This window comes from Salvelinus fontinalis, chromosome 34 (genome assembly GCF_029448725.1).
Source record: "Salvelinus fontinalis isolate EN_2023a chromosome 34, ASM2944872v1, whole genome shotgun sequence".
Taxonomy (NCBI): domain Eukaryota; kingdom Metazoa; phylum Chordata; class Actinopteri; order Salmoniformes; family Salmonidae; genus Salvelinus; species Salvelinus fontinalis.
The window spans coordinates 15,112,695-15,134,264 of NC_074698.1; the positions used below are offsets into that span (position 1 = coordinate 15,112,695).

Genomic DNA, 21,570 nt, shown 5'->3' on the forward strand with positions numbered 1-21,570 from the left:
CAAAGGTCATGTTAACTGACTCATATTATCTCATAGAACAACACGTATAACATCTCCTAAGCCCGTGTTAACCTCAGACCTGATTTTGAGCGTTTATCCCAAAACCCTATTTTCCCCCCCAATAATAACCAGAGGTAACTTTTTCCCGTTTTTTAGGACTACAACCTGGCGACTTCCATGGGGTGACGTCAGTTGAAGGTCCCAAGGATCACGGATATTAAGGACCAAAACTTGTCCCAGTCCTTTTCTCATTTGGGCAAAAGTCCATCCTCTCTCCTCCATCCTCTTTCCGCCGTGAGCTGGAAACCAATAAATGGTCGAAGAGTGTGTCAATTTGTCAGAAAGGTAAACAGAAGATGGTTCTCGCCTCCCCGATAGCCTCCTTTGGGCGAGGAAGCACAAGTGTATCCTTGCTGAGTCCTTTGCAGAAGAGTTTTTAAATCTGCCACACCCTCTTTGAATCAGCTATTGTTTTCTCAAAGGAGAAAAGCATGCTAACATTTAAAAAACAATACACTACTTATCTTTTTATCTATAAATGTCTTTCTCAATTAACTAAATTATAATTTTTTAATCACCATACATTTATTTTGGGATTCTACCATGTAAACATAATTTGCCTGATGACGCGTGATTAGAGAAGGAGAGTCTCATGTCATAGAAGCGCATTATCGTCCACTTTCCTCTCCTCGATTACCTTTGACCCTTTTCAAAAGGAGGCAAGAGAGGACGGAGGAGAGAGGATGGAGTTGAACAAATTTAATGGAGAAAAGGCCCCAGAGCGATCATACTTCTTCTTCTTTGGGATTTATTGGTGGACTACAACCAAGAAAATATGTATTACTGCCACAGACTGTGCAGGATGACAACAAAAATATCCCCAAAAAGCAAAATATGTTTTGGATGAAAATATTCATACTAACAAAAAAATATATACAAAATAACGCTGCTTCTTCTATTAAAATCACAAAGTCAAATCTGACCCTTATCCAGGCTCACGAGTCTGGGAGGGTGGTTCTTCTTCCATAGTCATTACCCCTTACTTCTTCCACTGTGAATACTTTCAGGCCTAGAACCTTTTCTGCCACAGCCACAATGATGTCCATTTTTTTTTTAGATTTCTTTAACACTTGAGCCTTACCATTTATAACAGTTGCAATGAATGTCACAAAATCCCCTTTTATCACACAGTGTGTTAATCAACAAATAAATACAACGCACCTCATTGTTCTAAAAATGCTCCATTCCAAAAATATTACTTTAAAACTTCCAATTAGCTAAAATGATCAAATAAAAAGAAACAAAAAGGTTGTAACAAGTTCCAGTTTTAAATAATAATTTGAGACAGAACAAACACTTGATTGACAAACGTTCATTAATGGCTGTGGTGCATCCATGACCATATGTTCAACACTAGCATCACATTCTTTCTCAATTCTCTTGATTGCCTCTGCATAGGACATCCAATGTAGTGCCCTGATGTTTGTCCTGCTCCTACTCCTAGCTAGTTATTTTTTATTATGATACAGTCTGTGGTATTTCTAAAGCTGACATCAAAATTGGCAGTCATGAGCTCACTGGTCAGTACTTTCTGTTACGGACAAACAATCTTCAAGCTTATCATTTGAATGGTTAAAGATAAAAAAATATCAAGATGGACAACAGCAACAACACAGTATCAACAATAATAAACACAAGTGATTAGAGATTAGCGTTGGATTGTCATTCAATCACATCAATGTCAGTTAATCTCATCCAGGGGAAGAGATTTAATGTCCACTATCAATGACAATGACATATTCATACTTTCTGTTGGGGATTACTTTGTTTTGAGAGATGGGAGAGCAGTAAACCTAGCCTAGGTTGGCTATAGCTACAATCTACATGCTAGCTAGCTAGGTTAATCAAGGGAAGACAGGAAACAAGCAGTGGCGTACAGTTGAAGTCGGAAGTTAACATGCACCTTAGCCAAATACATCTAAACTTAGTTTTTCACAATTCCTGACATTTAATCCTGGTAAAAATTCCCTGTTTCAGGTCAGATAGGATCACCAATATATTTTAAGAATGTGAAATGTCAGAATAATAGTAGAGAGAACGATTTATTTCAGCTTTTATTTCTTTCATCACATTCCCAGTGGGTCAGAAGTTTACATACACTCAATTAGTATTTGGTAGCATTGCCTTTAAATTGTTTAACTTGGGTAAAACGTGTCGGGTAGCCTTCCACAAGCTTGCCACAATAAGTTGGGTGAATTTTGTCCCATTCCTCCTGACAGAGCTGGTGTAACTGAGTCATGTTTGTAGGCCTCCTTGCTCCCACACGCTTTTTCAGTTCTGCCCACAAATTTTCTATAGGATTGAGGTCAGAGCTTTGTGATGGCCACTCCAATACCTTGACTTTGTTGTCCTTAAGCCATTTTTCCACAACTTTGGAAGTATGCTTGGGGTCATTGTCCATTTGGAAGAACCGTTTGCGACCAAGCTTTAACTTCCTGACTTATGCCTTGAGATATTGCTTCAATATATCCACATAATTGTCCTTCCTCATGATGCTATCTATTTTGTGAAGTGCACCAGTCCCTCCTGCAGCAAAGCACCCCCACAACATGATGCTGCCACCCCCGTACTTCACGGTTGGGATGGTATTCTTCGGCTTGCAAGCCTCCCCCACATAACAATGGTCATTATGGCCAAACGGTTCTATTTTTGTTTTTGGATCTTTGTCCCCATGTGCAGTTGCAAACCGTAGTCTGGCTTTTTTTATGGTGGTTTTGGAGCAGTGGCTTCTTCCTTGCTGAGCGGCCTTTCAGGTTATGTCGATATAGGACTCTATTTACTGTGGATATAGATACTTTTTTACCTGTTTCCTCCATTATCTTCACAGGGTCCTTTGCTGTTGTTCTGGGATTGATTTGCACTTTTCGTACCAAAGTACGTTCATCTCTAGGAGACAGAACGTGTATCCTTCCTGAGCGATATGATGGCTGCGTGGTCCCATGGTGTTTAAACTTGCGTACTATTGTTCGTACAGATGAACGTGGTACCTTCAGGCGTTTGGAAATTGCTCCCAAGGATGAACCAGACTTGTGGAGGTCTACAACTTTTTTTATGAAGTCTTGGCTGATTTCTTTTGATTTTCCCACGATGTCAAGCAAAGAGGCACTGAGTTTGAAGGTAGGCCTTGAAATACATCCACAGGTACACCTCTAATTGACTCAAATTATGTCAATTAGCCTATCAGAAGCTTCTAAAGCCATGACATAATTTTCTGGATTTTTCCAAGCTGTTTAACGGCACTGTCATGACGCTGGCCTGGGGGTAGGTTTATGACAGTCATAAATACCTCTCCCCCCTTTTTTCCACTCTCTACCCTACTGATGTGACTATTGAAAATCCCTTGGTTAACATAGAGATTCTGGGAACATCAGAAGGTGGGGGGAAATTAACCATATTTTGGTAATCCAACCAGTTGAACATATGCATTGGTACTTAATGAATATGATGTCAGTTCGGTTGTCATCTGAGACATTCTCATCAATGATAGGATGACAAACTGTACAGTGGAAAGTCTACACATGATAGTTATCGGATTCACATAGAATTGTTTTGCAATTAAAATGTTTTAATATGAAATTATTTGTGAAAAGATTAAATGTAATTTTAGCTTCTAAAATGTGAGAATTGGCTTTTCATGAGTGAGTTAGGCCCGACTCAGTGGCCTGCCACGTGAAGAGACATTGGTTATAAACTATGAAACACGCCCTCCTCTCCCTTCCTATATAAAGCCTTGATGACAATATAACTTCCTGTTCCGGGGACATTAAGGCGACGGCCTTGACGTTAGAAGGACAGGTGACACCTACAGAGCAAAGCCAATCTCAGCTACCTAACGAAATTAGCATTGAATTCCCACGTGAAGAGGACAATCGACACGTCGAATATGATGAATTTCGACAATACCAGCCAGAATATAGCATGAGCATATAAGCATGGCAACGGGGTATGAACTTTGAACTCTGATTCACTCCAGCCGCCAAGCGTGGACTGGGAAAGGACAGACAGAGTATACCGTCTACCACACAACGACGTTACTAAAACGGGTACAGTTTACCACCAGAGACGCTCTTCAAAGGATGGAAGAACTCTTGGGCAACTCGGCCTTCCATCAACCACCAACCGATTGAAGCGCAGCTCAGAGTAAATATTCATTGCATTTTCCTTTTCCAAATGGGCAGTAATTTAGAATGCATAAGATCCTCTATTTACGAAAGCATAGCTTCTCCCTTTGTTCCTAAATCTTCCCGCTCTTTCAATCCAACTCAAACCCCTTTCTTTGTGTAGCGAGCTGCCATGTCGGCTCCGTCCGCCAGGGACTATTTCTTTATGACAATTTATAATCAATGTATTATCTAGTCGATATATGTAATTCTGTGTGATTAGTTAGGTATTTAGTAAATAAATAATTAAACCCATTTTTGTATTGCTGATTTAACTTGTTAGCTAGGGTTCGTGAAGATAACCAAGAATTTCTCACTTTCAGATGAGACTGAATAAGGTGCCGATTAAATATTGACTGCTAATTGACGTAAAAGATTACCAGGTCTTTAAGAGTTTATTCGGAAGACAACAGCTCTATAAACATTATTTTGTGTTGCCTCCACTTTCTAGTTAATTATCTACCTGATTAGCTTAATCAGGTATTATTAATTTACAGAGAAATTATTTTATAGAATAGCAGGTCATATCACTTAATCTGGCATAGTTAACAACACGACCGCACAGTCAATTTAGTGTATGTAAACTTCTGACCCACTGGAATTGTGATACAGTGAATTATAAGTGAAATAATCTGTCTGTAAACAATTGTTGGAAAAATTACTTGTGTCATGCACAAAGTAGATGTCCTAACCGACTTGCCAAAACTATAGTTTGTTATCCAGAAATTTGTGGAGTGGTTGAGAAACAAGTTTTAATGACTCCAACCTAAGTGTATGTAAACTTCTGACTTAAACTGTATATTCATGGATGCTAAGGGAAGCCAGGTTTCCCCAAAATAATTAGTCTTTCATCTCTGCGTTTCATAATTTTCCTTCAATTCTCAAGACACTCAATATATCTCACCGGAGAAAGAATTTGATTGAGTGAAACAACGCCCCTCTGTATGTGTAGGCCATCTATCTAATGCTGTCTGGTCAAAAAGAGTATGACATTGTTGCCGCCCGTAGCATTGACTGCAAGGGAAGCCAGCAAGCATTTGGCCTCCCTTGATAAAACAAAATAGAAAATAATAGCCAATCAGCGTTGAGCTCAACAGTGAATGGTCCTGGTGCACCCAAAAGAAGTGTCAAGGGAAACCAGTTTGGATTGGGCTTCACTCCAATCACATCACATCGAGAGTAATACGTCATTGACAGAAACAACTTTAATTGTTACATCTTGTTGTGTTGCTGTTCTCCGGTGGCTAGCTAGCTAGCTAAAATTGTCAGTTTCCTAAATTAGCCATGAATGGAGATAGGGAGTTGGACTTGTGGTTTTACTTAATTCTCCATACTGGCCAATTATAGCTATTTTGATCCAACCATAAATTCATACATTGTGCCCCTGGTCTGAGACTATGGAAGTTCAATATGTAGCTCGATGTAAAAGGCTAACTAACGTTGCCATGAAAGGAAGTTAGACTAGCGAGCAAGCATTTTAGCCATGTAGCCTAGGACAACAAAAAATAAAAGCGGTTACTGTATGACAGAGTCATAGTCCATTTCGTCAACATGAAAGAGAGGAGGATGGCATTGGAATTTCCTTACAAGTAGGGTGAGTCTATGTTTTTCTACTTGCACGAACACACACACACTGATAAATCCGAACCATGGACAGCCACATCATATTTAGTTTACGTTGATTGGACTAAATCGTTTTTGGTATCTTTTAGTTTTCTATGTATTAGACTAGGCATAGGTGATTTGATGATGTTGAAAGGTTGAAGTTGAAATGGTGCTGGAATAGTGGCAGCAGCCTCTGTTTTCTAAGCGACTTGCAGTAACTCTTCGTGGTTCTAAATCAATAATTTTTTAGTAGTCCGAAAATGTCAAACATTAACTTGCTTGACCATGCTGTAGGTCATGTAACTGTTTGTTTAATTCAATATGCTTTGTGACTTCACCGGACAGAAGTTGCTCTCTGGTTTTGTGATGAAACAAAGGTTGAATTTATTCTGCCACTGTGTCTTCTTATTGTCTCTGCATTAGGCCTATACAGTGCCTTCAGAAAGTTTTCAGGACATTGACTTTTTCTGAATTTTGTTACATTACAGCCCTATTCTGAAATGAACAAAAAAACATCTATTTAATCTACACACAATACCCATAATGACAAAACAAAAACAGGTTTTTAGAAATGTTAGAAAATGTATTAACATCTTTTTAAAGAAAAAACACATTTACATAAGTATTCAGACCCTTTAATCTGTACTTTGTTGAAACACTTTTGGCAGTGATTACAGCCTTGAGGCTTCTTGGGTATGATGCTACAAGCCTGGCACACATGTATTTGTGGAGTTTCTCCCATTCTTCTATGCAGATCCTCTCAAGCTCTGTCAGGTTGGATGGGGAGCGTTGCTGCACAGCTATTTTCAGGTCTCTCCAGAGATGTTCAATCTAGTTCAAGTCTGGGCTCTGGCTGGGCACCTCAAGGACATTCAGAGACTTGTCCTGAAGCCAATCCTGCGACGTCTTGGCTGTGTGCTTAGGGTCGTTGTCCTGTTGGAAGGTGAACCTTCGCCGCAGTTTGAGGTCCTGAGTGCTCTGGAGACGGATGTCATCAAGGATCTCTCTGTACTTTTCTCCGTTCATCTTTGCCTTGATCCTGACTAGTCTCCCAGTCCCTGCCGATTAAAAACATCCTCACAGCATAATGCTGCCACCACCATGCTTCACTGTAGGGATGGTGCCAGGTTTCCTCCAGACGTGACGCTTGGCATTCAGGCGAAAGAGTCCAATCTTGGTTTCATCAGACCAGAGAATCTTGTTTCTCATGGTCTGAGAGTCTTTAGGTGCCTTTTGGCAAACTCCAAGCGGGCTGACATGTGACTTTTACTGAGGAATGGCTTCCGTCTGGCCACTCTACCACAAAGGCCTGATTGCTGCAGAGATGGTTGTCCTTCTGGAAGGTTCTCTCATCTCCATAGAGGAACTCTGGAGCTCTGTAAGAGTGGCCATTGGGTTCATGGTCACCCCACTGACCAATGCCCTTCTCCCCAGATTGCTCAGTTTGGCCAGGCCCAACTCTAGGAAGCGTATTGCTGGTTCCAAACTTCTTCCATGTTAGAATGATGGAGGCCACTGTGTTCTTGGGGACCTTCAATGCTGCAGAAATGTTTTGGTACCCTTCCCCAGATCTGTACCTTGATTCAATCCTGTCTCGGAGCTCTACAGACAATTCCTTCGACCTCATAGCTTGGTTTTTGCTCTGACATGCACTGTCAACTGTGGGACCTTATATAGGCAGGTGTGTGCCTTTCCATATCATGTCCATTCAATTGAATTTACCACAAGTGGACTCTAATCAAGTTGTAGAAACATCTGAAGGATAAATGGAAACAGGATGCACCTGAGCTAAATTTCGAGTCTCAAAGCAAAGGGTCTGAATACTTATGTCAATAGGGTATTTTAGTTTTTAATTTGTAATAAATTTGCAAACATTTCTAAAAACCTGTTATCACTTTGTCATTATGGGGTATTGTGTGTAGATTGATGAGAATTTTATTTAAAAAAAAATACATTTTAGAATAAAGCTGTAAAAAATCAAGGGGTCTGAATACTTTCCGAATGCACTGTATATCACAGGTTATAGAGCAAACAACAATACATAGGTTGAAATGTGATTGTTTTTGGGGAGGCTTGCCCATAGATTTTTCCCACGCACCGCTACTGGAAACAACTTAATGAATATGTTGCAAATAGTAATTTATTTATTTCAGTTAGCTCAATCACAGACATGAACAATAGCCTTAACAACAGAAGCAGTAGTCAAGTGAACCTAAGTCAGGTTAGGTAATGAAGATTAGTCTACAGGTCTTGCAGGGAAACAGCTATTTATAAAGAATAATTTATTGGAATTTGCCAGTATTATTTACCATTTAAGTACCAATATTATGCATATAAGTAACCCAAAGAGCCTAAAAATCCTCATATATTGTAAATGCACTGTGTACAGTTAGTGAAGCCACATGAAACTTATGAATATCAGAAAACTAATGGTGGTAATGAGCTAAAGGCAAAAGTAAGCCTGGTCAATGCGCCTGGCCACTTTCTCCCAGTACCCAGGCTTCTGGTACCCAGGCTTCTGGCTTCTGGCCACATGTCACATTAACAGAGAACCATTCCTGCCGTATGTTCTGCACCTCCTTTAGGATCAGCTGCAGCAGGTGGGGGTTGTTCAGCCAGTCTCCATCGAGGTCCTTCTTGTTAAAGGTGTCCACCTTCTCCAGGCTACTCTCAGCATCTCTCTCAGGCTCTAAGAAGAAAATTGGAAGGTTTTCTTGCAGTTTCTGGAGTCGAATCAATTGTGTTGGGGGTGTTATGTTCTACTTCTATGGCCTCAGTAATGTCCTAGATCATAATCAATCTCTTATGAGAATGACAAAATAACAGATTTCACCTCTTTGGCATTCAGTCTCTTTGCAGGTCTTAGCAGAGGTCTGGACGTCCTGACCAACCCTGCTGTCCATATTAATCAGGAAGCTCATCAGCATGGTCCCAAGGAGGCTGAGGCCCGTAAGGGCAAAGATTACAATGCAGTAAAGAGCTGGAGAAAGGGAGATGTCAATGATATACAGTTGAAGTCAGAAGTTTAACATACACATAGGTCGGAGTAATTAAAACTCCTTTTTCAACCACTCCACAAATTTATTGTTAATAAACTATAGTTTTGGCAAGTCGGTTAGGCCATCTACTTTGTGCATGACACAAGTCATTTTTCCAACAATTGTTTACAGACAGATTATTTCACTTATAATTCACTGTATCACAATTCCAGTGGGTCAGAAGTTTACATACACTAAGTTGACTGTGCCTTTAAACAGCTTGGAAAAATCCAGAAAATGATGTCATGGCTTTAGAAGCTTCTAATAGGCTAATTGACAAAATTTGAGTCAATTGTATGTGTACCTGTGGAAGTATTTCAAGGCCTACCTTCAAACTCAGTGCCTCTTTGCTTGACATCATGGGAAAATCAAAAGAAATCAGCCAAGACTTCAGAAAAGAAATTGTAGACCTCCACAAGTCTGGTTCATCCTTGGGAGCAATTTCCAAACGCCTGAAGGTGCCACGTTCATCTGTACGAACAATAGTACGCAGGTTTAAACACCATGGGACCACGCAGCCATCATACCGCTCAGGAAGGATACATGTTCTGTCTCCTAGAGATGAATGTACTTTGGTGCGAAAAGTGCAAATCAATCCCAGAACAGCAGCAAAGGACCCTGTGAAGATAATGGAGGAATCAGGTAAAAAACTATCTATATCCACAGTAAATAGAGTCCTATATCGACATAACCTGAAAGGCCGCTCAGCAAGGAAGAAGCCACTGCTCCAAAACCAAACCGTGGGGACATAGATTGTACTTCTTGGAGAAATGTCCTTTGGTCTGATGAAACAAAAATAGAACCGTTTGGCCATAATGACCATCGTTATGTTTGGAGGACAAAGGGGGAGCCTTGCAAGCCGAAGAACACCATCCCAACCATGAAGCACGGGGGTGGCAGCATCATGTTGTGTGGGTGCTTTGCTGCAGGAGGGACTGGTGCACTTCACAAAATAGATGGCATCATGAAGGACAGTTATGTGGATATATTGAAGCAATATCTCAAGTTATAAGTCAGGAAGTTAAAGCTTGGTCGCAAACGGTTCTTCCAAATGGACAATGACCCCAAGCATACTTCCAAAGTTGTGGGAAAATGGCTTAAGGACAACAAAGTCAAGGTATTGGAGTGGCCATCACAAAGCCCTGACCTCAATCCTATAGAAAATTTGTGGGCAGAACTGAAAAAGCGTGTGGGAGCAAGGAGGCCTACAAACATGACTCAGTTACACCAGCTCTGTCAGGAGGAATGGGCCAAAATTCACCCTTAACTTATTGTGGCAAGCTTGTGGAAGGCTACCCGACACGTTTGACCCAAATTAAACAAATCAAAGGCAATGCTACCAAATACTAATTGAGTGTATGTAAACTTCTGACCCACTGGGAATGTGATGAAAGAAATAAAAGCTGAAATAAATTGTTCTCTACTATTATTCTGACATTTCACATTCTTAAAATAAATTGGTGATCCTATCTGATCTAAAACAGGGAATTTTTACCAGGATTAAATGTCAGGAATTGTGAAAAACTGAGTTTAAATGTATTTGGCTAAGGTGCATGTTAACTTCCGACTTCAACTGTACGCCACTGCTTGTTTCCTGTCTTCCCTTGATTAACCTAGCTAGCTAGCATGTAGATTGTAGCTATAGCCAACCTAGGCTAGGTTTACTGCTCTCCCATCTCTCAAAACAAAGTAATCCCCAACAGAAAGTATGAATATGTCATTGTCATTGATAGTGGACATTAAATCTCTTCCCCACATTAAAACTTCTGACCTTAACTGTAAAATGAAAACACTTAGGTTATTATGGGGAAATACTCAGAATGTAGATGGGAATAAGACTGTTCAAAAAATATAAGGCTAAATACAATGTGGAGGGGGGTTCTTGTATTTACCGTGTTGTAAACCAATAATGTGTTAACCTCTCACCTATCACTGGCAGGTTGTTTGCTGTGGAGGGCAGGATGTCATTGAGAATCAACAATAGGACAGAAATGGACAAGAGTATGGTCACTTTGAAGCCTAGCTTTTCCCCTTTGGCCTCACTGATGAAAAAGGAGGCCAAATCCAACACAAGAAAAAAGGCGATTGGTACCACAAGGTTGATTATATATAATAGTGGCCTCCTTCGCAAGGTGATCTGTATGGAAGGGGAAAAGGATCATATAAATTAGAATGCACAATAGACAAAAAATACTTATCAAAAATACTCATTATAATTATGAAAGGGACAAGTGTGATCCCTTCAGTTTGTATTAGTCTCTTGTAAATTATGAAATAGTCCTAACATAACAACAGTCATTCTATTTTTAAATCATGCTGTCATTTGCCTCAGTTAATACCTTGTATATTAGGTAATGCCATCTTTCATCACCACAATAATTTGGTTCTTCCTCAGTCATAGCAATGCCCAGGAAGCCCCACTCATCCAGTGTAGTCATGCTCTCCCTAGTTTTGTGGTTCACTGCAGTGGTGCTGGCGAATGCCCGCAATTTTATATCTGATGCTGAAGAGATAAAATATTTTGTTGATGTTACATGTTTGTATAGTACAGCCCTCTGAAAAGGAGATGAGAAAAAATAGTTGATGAAAGAGGCTAAGGTACAAAGACACGTGTGGAGGGGGGTGTTACCTCTGTGTATCATGGACTAAAGGTGATGCTGCAGCTCTGGGTGTCAAGGGGGAACCTATAAAGATCCATCTTGCAGGAAGTGGTTAGCCGGCGCTGATCAATCACTTGAGCTAACCAATCATGATGCACCTGGACATATGGGCTCAATATGGTACTACTTGTAACAGAGATGCTGAAAGTGCAGACAAAGAAACATCAGTATTTGGCCACTGTAAGAATTTACTTTCTTTCCCAAGGAAGACAATGATATGTTACTTCTGAATAACATCAAAGCTTGTTTTTTTTTACATTATTTTTATTTCACCTTTATTTAACCAGGTAAGCCAGTTGAGAACAAGTTCTGATTTACAACTGCGACCTGGCCAAGATAAAGCAAAGCAGTGCGACACATGGAATAAACAAACTTACAGTCAATAACACAATAGAAAAGTATATATACAGTGTGTAAATGAGGTAAGATAAGGGAGGTAAGGCAATAAATAGGCCATAGTGGTGAAATAATTACAATTTAGCAATTAAACACTGGAGTGATAGATGTGCAGAAGATGAATGTGCAAGTGGAGATACTGGGGTGCAAAGGAGCAAAACAATAAATTACAGTATGGGGATGAGGTAGTTGGATGGGCTATTTACAGATGGGCTATGTACAGGTGCAGTGATCTGTGAGCTGCTCTGACAGCTGGTGCTTAAAGTTAGAGAGGGAGATATGAGTCTCCAGCTTCAGTGATTTTTTGCAATTCGTTCCAGTCAGTGTCAGCAGAGAGCTGGAAGGAAAGGCTGCCAAAGGAGAAATTGGCTTTGGGGGTGACCAGTGAAATATACCTGCTGGAGAGTGTGCTATGGGTGGGTGCTGCTATGGTGACCAGTGAGCTGAGATAAGGAGGGGCTTTACCTAGCAAAGACTTATAGATGACCTGGAGCCAGTGGGTTTGGCGACGAATATGAAGCCAGGGCCAGCCAACGAGAGCATACGTGGGTAGTGGGTACGCAGTGGTGGGTAGTATATGCCGTTTTGGTGACAAAACAGATGGCACTGTGATAGACTGCATTCAATTTGCTGAGTAGAGTGTTGGAGGCTATTTTGTAAAGGACATCGCCGAAGTCAAGGATCGGTAGGATGATCAGTTTTACGAGGGTATGTTTGGCAGCATGAGTGAAGCGCATGCTTTGTTGCGAAATAGGAAGCCGATTCTAGATTTAATTTTGGATTGGAGATGCTTAACGTGAGTCTGGAAGGAGAGTTTACAATCTAACCAGACACCTAGGTATTTGTAGTTGTCCACATATTCTAAGTCAGAACCATCCAGAGTAGTGATGCTGGACGGGCAGGCAGGTGCGGGCAGCGATTGGTTGAAGAGCATGCATTTAGTTTTACTTGCATTTAAGAGCAGTTGGAGGCCACGGAAGGAGAGTTGTATGACATTGAAGCTCGTCTGGAGATTAGTTAACACAGTGTCCAAAGAAGGGCCAGAAGTATACAGAATGGTGTCATCTGCGTAGACGTGGATCAGAGAATCACCAGCAGCAAGAGCGACATAATTGATGTATACAGAGAAAAGAGTCGGCCCGAGAATTGAACCCTGTGGCACCCCCATAGACTGCCAGAGGTCCGGACAACAGGCCCTCCAATTTGACACACTGAAGTCTGTCTGAGAAGTAGTTGGTGAACCAGGCGAGGCAGTCATTTGAGAAACCAAGGCTTTTAAGTCTGCCAATAAGAATGTGGTGATTGACAGAGTCGAAAGCCTTGGCCAGGTCGTTGAATACAGCTGCACAATATTGTCTATTATCAATGGCAGTTATGATATCGTTTAGGACCTTGAGCGTGGCTGAGGTGCACCCATGACCAGCTTGGAAACCAGATTGCATAGTGGAGAAGGTACGGCGGGATTCAAAATGGTCAGTGTTCTGTTTGTTAACTTGGCCTTCGAAGACCTTAGAAAGGCAGGGTAGGATAGATATAGGTCTGTAACAGTTTGGGTCTAGAGTGTCTCCCACTTTGAAGAGGGGGATGACCGCGGCAGATTTCCAATCTTTGGGGATTTCAGACGATACGAAAGAGAGGTTGAACAGGCTAGTAATAGGGGCTGCAACAATTGCGGCGATTAATTTTAGAAAGAGAGGGTCCAGATTGTCTAGCCCGGCTGATTTGTAGGAGTCCAGATTTTGCACCTCTTTCAGAACATCGGCTATCTGGATTTGGGTGAAGGAGAAATGGGAGAGGCTAGGGCAAATTGCTGTGCAGGGCTGTTGACCGGGGTAGGGGTAGCCAGGTGGGAAGCATGGCCAGCCGTAGAAAAATGCTTATTGAAATTCTCAATTATCGTGGATTTATCGGTGGTGACAGTGTTTCCTATCCTCAGTGCAGTGAGCAGCTGGGAGGAGGTGCTCTTATTCTCCATGGACTTTAGTGTCCCAGAACTTTTGGGAGTTTGTGCTACAGGATGCAAATTTCTGTTTGAAAAAGCTAGCCTGCCTGTGTATATTGGTTCCTAATTTCCCTGAAAAGTTGCATATCGCGGGGGCTATTTGATGCTAATGCAGTACGCCGCAGGATGTTTTTGTGCTGGTCAAGGGTAGTCAGGTCTGGAGTGAACCAAGGGCTATATCTGTTCCTGGTTCTACATTTTTTGAACGGGGCATGCTTATTTAAGATGGTGAGGAAAGCACTTTTATAGAATAACCAGGCATCCTCTACTGACGGAATGAGGTCAATATCCTTCCAGGATACCCGGGTCAGGTTGATTAGAAAGGCCTGCTCGCTGAAGTATTTGGGGGAGCGTTTGACAGTGATGAGGGGTGGTCGTTTGACCGCAGACCCATTACGGACACAGGCAATGAGGCAGTGATCGCTGAGATCCTGGTTGAAGACAGCAGAGGTGTATTTGGAGGGCAGGTTGGTTAGGATGATATCTATGAGGGTGCACGTGTTTACGGAATTGGGGTTGTAACTGGTAGGTTCATTGATAATTTGTGTGAGATTGAAGGCATCTATCTTAGATTGTAGGACGGCCGGGGTGTTAAGCATGTTCCAGTTTTGGTCACCTAACAGCACGAGCTCTGAAGATAGATGGGGGCAATCAATTTACATATGGTTTCCAGGGCACAACTGGGGGCAGAAGGTGGTCTATAGCAAGCGGCAACGGTGAGAGACTTGTTTCTGGAAAGGTGTATTTTTAAAAGTAGAAGCTCAAATTGTTTGGGCACAGACCTGGATAGTATGACAGTAGATTGCAACTGGGAGGTGGAACAAAAGGGTTAGCTAAGGCATTTTGAGCAGGGCTGGAGGCTCTACAGTGAAATAAGATAATAATCACTAACCAAAACAGCAATGGACAAGGCATATTGACATTAGGGAGAGGCATGCGTAGCCGAGTGATCATGGAGCTAGGCGGGCTGGAGACACTGCGATTCAGACAGCTAGCCCTGGCTAGCAGAAGGGCCTTAGGGGGACGTTGCGATGGAAGAGTCAGTTGTAGCCCCCTCGGGCGGTTACGTCGGCAGACCAGTCGTGATGGATCGGCAGGGCTCCGTGTAGTAAAAGGGTTCAGGCCAATTGGCAAAATAGGTATTGTAACCCAAGAAAATTGGCTGATGGACCTCTTCAACTAACAGTCTGATATGCTCTAGACGGCTAACAGACGGGCATTCAGAGGAAGTCGCGACGGAGGAGCTTGTTGAAAACCCCCTCGGGCGGATCACGTCGGTAGACCAGTCGTGAAGGATCGGCGGGACTCCGTATCCGCAGTAAAAGGGGTCCAGGCCAATTGGCAAAATAGGTATTGTAGCCCAAGGAGTGGCTGATGGACCTCTTCAGCTACTATGAAGGACCCAAAATTAAAAGATTTACAAAGTTACAACATTTATAAAACATCTAATGGGGCAGTTAGTAAAAGAAGTAAAGTTCAGAAGTATAGTTCAGTGGGACAGTGCGAAGGGAAAAAAATGTTGTTCATCTTATCCCAGACTGAGATCCGGTTTCAAAGGACATCAAACAGACTTTTCATAAAAGCAGCTTTTATTTTTCCCCTGAAACAGCGCATTAAACACACAGAGACATAGGGTTCTCGTATTCAGCTCCAATGCCCATTGTTTGTTCCCTACAAAGGCAAGCTGAAAGATGATAACTTTTTATCAGTATATCATCATGGTTTCTATGGTTGACAATCAACTACAAATAATCCAATCAAAGTGCATTTGTCCTGTACACAGATTAGCGGTAGTGTAACGTCTACTCCCGCTCCGGCACTCGACGTTGCCAGTTTACTAACCATCGGTCCTGGCAACCCATTATTATGCACACCTGACAACAATTATTACGCACACCTGTGCCCCATCATTAGGCACACCTGGACTTTCTCACTACCCTGATTATTGATCCCCTGTAGTTTTTCTCACCAGGCAGTATTGTTTCTGTTTTCATGTCAGACGCTTCGCTTGTTTTGTATCACGCCATGTTCGTTTATATAAAACTCACCAACTGCACCTGCGTCTCCATAACAGGACATTAAAGTAGGTGCAGCAAAATGCTTGTGTTTCTAGCTCCAGCAATGCAGTAAATATCTAGCGGGACAAAACTAATACACAAAAAGAAACAAGAAATTAAGATATCAGATCGAGTAATATCAAAAAGGGCAATGTCAGAGTCTGGAATATAAAGACCTGGTGTGTAGACAGTATGAACAATATATCTAGGAAAAATGTATGTACAGCAGTAGTTAAATGGATAAGCTATGTTGATAATACAGTACTTATAAAGCGAGTTAACTTAATTTCTCAGATAAAATTAACAAAATAATGTTGCAGGAATGTTAATCTTATCTGTTTCTAATCACAAACCATTTTTGACCAATACACATTATGAAACATAATTTAAGTGACCAGTGTTCAATGACTATGTACTTAGGGAAGCAGTCTCTAAGGTGCAGGGTAGAGTTCCCTGTGGTAGCCGGCTAGGTGCAGGGCAAGGTACTGGGCGGAGGCCGTCTAGTGATAACTGTTTAGCAGTCTGATGGCCTGGAGAAAGAAGCTGTTTTTTAGTCTCTCCGTCCCAGCTTTGATGCACCTGTACTGTCTCCGCCTGCTAGATGGTAGCGGATGAATAGGTCGTGGCTTGGGTGGCTTAGGTCCTTGATTATCCTCTTGACCTTCCTATGACACCAGGTGTTGTAGATGTCCTGGAGGCAGTGTGCCCTCAGTGAAGTGTTGGGCTGACCGCACCACCCTCTGGAGAGCCCTGCGGTTGTGGGTGGTGCAGTTGCCATACCAGGCAGTGATACAGCCCGACAGAATGCTCTCAATGGTGCATCTGTAGAAGTTCTTAAGGGTCTTAGGGGATAAGCCGAATTTCTCCAGCCTGATGAGGTTGAAGAGGCACTGTTGTGCGTTCACCACAGTGTCGGTGTGGAGGGACCATTTCAGGTCCTCAGTGATATCCACGCTGAAGAACTTGAAGCTTTTGATCTGCTCTACTGCGGCCCCGTCCATGTGGATGGGGTCGATCTCTCTCGGCCATCTCCAAGATCAGCTCCTTCGTTTTGTTGAGGGAGAGGTACATTTTCCTTGCACCGTTCCACCAGGGCTCTCACCTCCCTGTAGGCTGTCTCGTGGTTGTTGGATGACAGCAATGAAAGATACAGCAACCACAGATGTTTTATTGGCATGCTATGTTATGTAGTATATACTGTGTGGTATGAGAACTTTTAGTGGAAACTCTATGATAAACGGTATTTAATTGTGATGAACTGTACATAAAGGGTAACGATGAAGTAGAGAAGGATCCCTTTTGTTATCATGTTATAGTATAATTACAAAGCTATTCAAATGCATTTAATTTTAAGGAAACAGAAGGGGGGGGGGGGAATCTATAAATAGTGAAAATGTGTTGACTGATGAAATATTGCTGAGACTTATGAAAGGTACTCACCCTTCTTGGATACCTATATCTGGTATCCAGACCCGTTCTCCTGGAACAGTCATTTTTGAAATTCCACAAAATTCCGTTGGTTCCCAAGCTATGAAGTAATTCACCCAGGCCTGTACATAAGAGTTAAGAAAGAAAAGGTACATGAAAATCTATTATTATTACAACAAGTAAGGTAAATAAATCAGAGTGAATAAATATCAACAACATCTGGTGAAAGTTGAGGACTTCTCATTCTGCAGACAATCAGAAATGAATAAATTCAAATTGATGTACAGGTAACTAACAAAATAAAGGAAACACCAACATAAAGTGTCTTATTAGGGCGTTGGGCCTCCACGAGCCAGAACAGTTTAAATGCATATTGGAATAGATTCTATAAGTGTCTGGAATTCTATTGGAGGGATGCAACACCATTCTTCCACAATAAATATAATTTGGTGTTTTGTTGATGGTGGTGTAAAATGCTGTCTCAGGCGCCGCTTCAAAATCTCCCATAAGTGTTCAATGGGGTTGAGATCTGGTGACAGACGGCTTGGCATGGCATATGGTTTACATAATTTTCATGCTCATCAAACCATTCAATGACCACTAACGTCCATTGTTATCCTATGGGGGCATAGCCATGGTAGCCAAAATATTGGCCTGCCCAGTATTTTTATACATGACCCTAAGCGTGATGGGATATTAATTGCTTAATTAACTCAGGAACCACACCTGTGTGGAAGCACCTGCTTTCAAAATACTTTGTATTCCTCATTTACTCAAGTGTTTCCATTATTTTGGCAGTTACCTATAAGTGGTGGTAGAAGTACATACACTCTTAGAAAAAAGGGTTCCAAAAGGGTTCTTCGGCTGTCTCCATAGCAGAACCCTTTTTGGTTCCAGGTAGAACCCTCTGTGGAAAGGGCTCTACATGGAACCCTCTGAGGAAATGGTTTACCTGAAACCAAAAAGGGTTCTTCAAAGGGTTCTCCTATTGGGACAGCCAAAGAACCCTTTAGATTCTAGATAGCACTTTTTTCCCCTAAGAGTGTACCATGTATATGTACTAACAGAAATGCAATTGCACACTTCCTAACAAACTGCTGACATTATTGAAATAACCACATTAAGTTATAAACACTACAGTACCATATACTACATGCCTTTTTGTTTTCATCCAAAACATTTTTTAGCTCTTGTTTTGAGGTTTGGGGCTCACAAATTATAATCCAATCATAATCTCTTGTACCCCTAGCCTACAATGTAATTTGTTGACTCAGGGCAACATTGCAGTATTAAAGGGTAGGAAAAGTTTTGCTATTTATTTGTAATATTTGTTCAAAGCAAGTATTGACTTAACTTCAGATTGGCCTACACACAACATCCCTTAATGTCAAAGTGGAATTAGGTTTTTCGATTTTTTTTACAAATGGAAAGCTGAAATGTCTTGAGTCATTAAGTAATTAACCCCTTTGTTATAGCAAGCCTAAATAAGTTCAGGAATAAAGTTCAGGAATAAAAATGTGCTCAACCAGTCACATAATAAGTATGGACTCACTCTGTGTGCAATACTAGTGTTTAACATGATTTTAGAATGACTACCTCATCTCTGAACCCCACACATATAATTATCTGTCTAGCAGTGAATATCAAACACAGATTCAACCACAAAGACCAGGGAGGTTTTCAAACGCCTCCCAAAGAAGGGCACCTATTGGTAGATGGGTAAAAAAAAAAATCAAAAGCAGAGATTGAATATCCCTTGAGCATGGTGAATAAAATAATTCAAGTTTGGATGGTGTATCAATACACCCAGTCAACTACAAAGATACAGGCGTCCTTCCCAACTCAGTTGCCGGAGAGCAAGGAAACCGCTCAGGGATTTGCAACAAAGCACTAAAATAAAACTGCAAACCATGTGGCAAAGCAATACACTTTTTGTCCTGAATACAAAGCGTAATGTTTGGGGCAAATCCAATACATTACTCAGTACCACTCTCCCTATTTTCAAGCATAGCAGTGGCTGCATCATGTTATTTGTATGCTTGTAGTCGTTAAAAACTGGGGAGTTTTTCAGGATGAAAAAATAAACGGAATGGAGCTAAGCACAAGCAAAATCCTGGAGGAAAATCTGGTTCAGTCGGCTCTCCACCAGACACTGGGAGATGAATTCACCTTTCAGCAGGACAATATACACCCAAACAAGGGCACTGCGTTCATCCACCTCTGGCCTGCTCGCCTCCCTACCTCTGAGGAAGTACAGTTCCCGCTCAGACCAGTCAAAACTGTTCGCTGCTCTGGCACCCCAATGGTGGAACAAACTCCCTCACGACGCCAGGTCAGCGGAGTCAATCACCACCTTCCGGAGACACCTGAAACCCCACCTCTTTAAGGAATACCTAGGATAGGATAAAGTAATCCTTCTAACCCCCCCCCCCCCCCCCCTTAAAAGAGTTAGATGCACTATTGTAAAGTGGTTGTTCCACTGGATATCATAAGGTGAATGCACCAATTTGTAAGTCGCTCTGGATAAGAGCGTCTGCTAAATGACTTAAATGTAAATGTAAATGTAACAATAACCTAAAACATAAGGCCAAATCTACACTGGAGTTGCTTACCAAGAAGACACTGAATGTTCCTAAGTGGCTGAGTTACAGTTTTGACTGAAATCTACTTGAAAATCTATGGCAACACCTGAAAATGGTTGTCTAGCAATGGTCAACAACTAATTTGACAGAGCTTGAAAGATTTTGAAAATAATGGGCTAATGTTTCACAACCAGGTGTGGAAAACTCTTAGACTTACCAAGACTCACAGCTGTAATCGCTGCCAAAGGTGATTCTAAACATGTATTGATTCAGGCGGTTGAATATGTATCTAACCAAGATGTGTTTTCATTCTCATAAAGTTTTTACAAATGTTAGAATTGTTCTTCCACTGAGAGTATTTTGTGTATCGTTGACAAAAGAATGACAATTAAATCCATTTTAATCCCACTTTGTAACACAACAAAATGTAGAAAAAGTCAAGGTGTGTTAATACTTTCTGAAGGCACTGTATAGATTACGTAGTCATAATACATAAATTACTGAAAAAAATTGAAATACTTCTCTCCTTATACACGCAGCATGTGTGTCTCCTGTAAGACAATTTGTATGGATGTTCCTCCAAGTGTTGCATCAAACATAGGTCTTGTTCCAGGCCAACTATATTGCATCAACCAATGGTTGTATGCCATGTTATCAACTGCACAGTTGGGTATCAGATTGATATCATTATTTATATTGATTATTGATATTATATTATCAATATTATTATACTTTATATTGTTGATATACTATAATATTGATATCAACATATCATATATTTTTTATACTGTTTACTCACTGTGTATGTATGTATGTATATATTAGTTCCAGTTGCAGTTTCAGGGCAGAGCTCTGAAGAGGGTTTAAAGACAAACACGTACCATTGGTTCAGTGCACCACAGGCCGCAGACCTGTTGCACTTTCATTTTTCTGTGACAGACCCAAGTGTTCCTGAAGACACCACCTGCTTATGAGAGTAGACCCTACCTTAGATTACAGAAGACATGGATCACAACTGATACAAATAGTGGCACAGTGGATGGGTTATCCATACGTGGTAGAATATGGGATTCATAAGCAAGTTCCATTTTCAATAATGTGCCAAAAAATGTATTATTTTCTTAGAAGCCAAAGACAAACAAGGAGAAAGAGGAGCTGAGAGAAATCAAAAATGAGAACTCACCCATTAGAGCAAGTGAACACAGAAGCCAGAGTGCTCATTGCTGTATGTTTAGGCTCACAGGTCCAGCAGAATGGTGTCCAAGTGGGAGTGGGCTGTGTTTTATATGTGTGTGAGAACATTATGTGAGTGTGGCTCAATCACGTGGCTAGTTGACTTTACTCCGGGCCATTGTCAGCGGTACAGAGTGTTCAAGCCAAAACCTTCTGGGTCATTCCACAAATTCAGTGCCATTTGAGAAGTGTAACTTAGTCAAATTATTTTGTTGATTTCACCTCATTTTAGCAATCTGTCATAAAGAGCACATGTTCATCTTCATAAAACATGTTTCCTCATCTAAAGAAGTTAAATAAATGACTAGAGTAAGTGCCTATTAAGGGCTAAATAAAGTAACACGGTGGA

The 21,570-nt window shown here is 41.2% G+C and overlaps 1 protein-coding gene across 3 annotated transcripts; it reads right to left on the bottom strand.

Annotated features, from left to right (window-relative positions):
- Positions 1-7,947: 7,947 nt before the first annotated feature.
- LOC129833250 (5-hydroxytryptamine receptor 3A-like) lies at positions 7,948-21,562 on the bottom strand. 3 transcript variants are annotated; one of them, XM_055897696.1, is made up of 6 exons: positions 21,172-21,562; positions 20,870-20,952; positions 11,203-11,418; positions 10,790-11,000; positions 8,659-8,805; positions 7,948-8,514 (listed from the first exon to the last, which is right to left on the bottom strand). In XM_055897696.1, the coding sequence occupies exons 1-6, from the start codon at positions 21,173-21,175 to the stop codon at positions 8,291-8,293; spliced, it is 885 nt and encodes a 294-aa protein (XP_055753671.1). In that variant the 5' UTR covers positions 21,176-21,562; the 3' UTR covers positions 7,948-8,290. The 3 variants fall into 3 exon arrangements, with proteins under 3 accessions (XP_055753671.1, XP_055753670.1, XP_055753672.1); XM_055897695.1 differs by having other exon boundaries at positions 20,870-20,955; XM_055897697.1 differs by adding an exon at positions 11,493-11,664 and having other exon boundaries at positions 11,203-11,366; positions 20,870-21,562.
- Between the last annotated feature and the right edge of the window lie 8 nt (positions 21,563-21,570).

What these genes read in the sequence shown, in the direction of transcription:
- LOC129833250 (XM_055897695.1), bottom strand. An exon ending in TGTGGTGCACTGAACCAATG is followed by an intron (nt 11,419 to 20,869) that starts GTACGTGTTTGT and finishes TCTCCTTTTCAG; the next exon opens with AGGGCTGTACTATACAAACA. An exon ending in AGAGACTGAATGCCAAAGAG is followed by an intron (nt 8,515 to 8,658) that starts GTGAAATCTGTT and finishes TTTTCTTCTTAG; the next exon opens with AGCCTGAGAGAGATGCTGAG.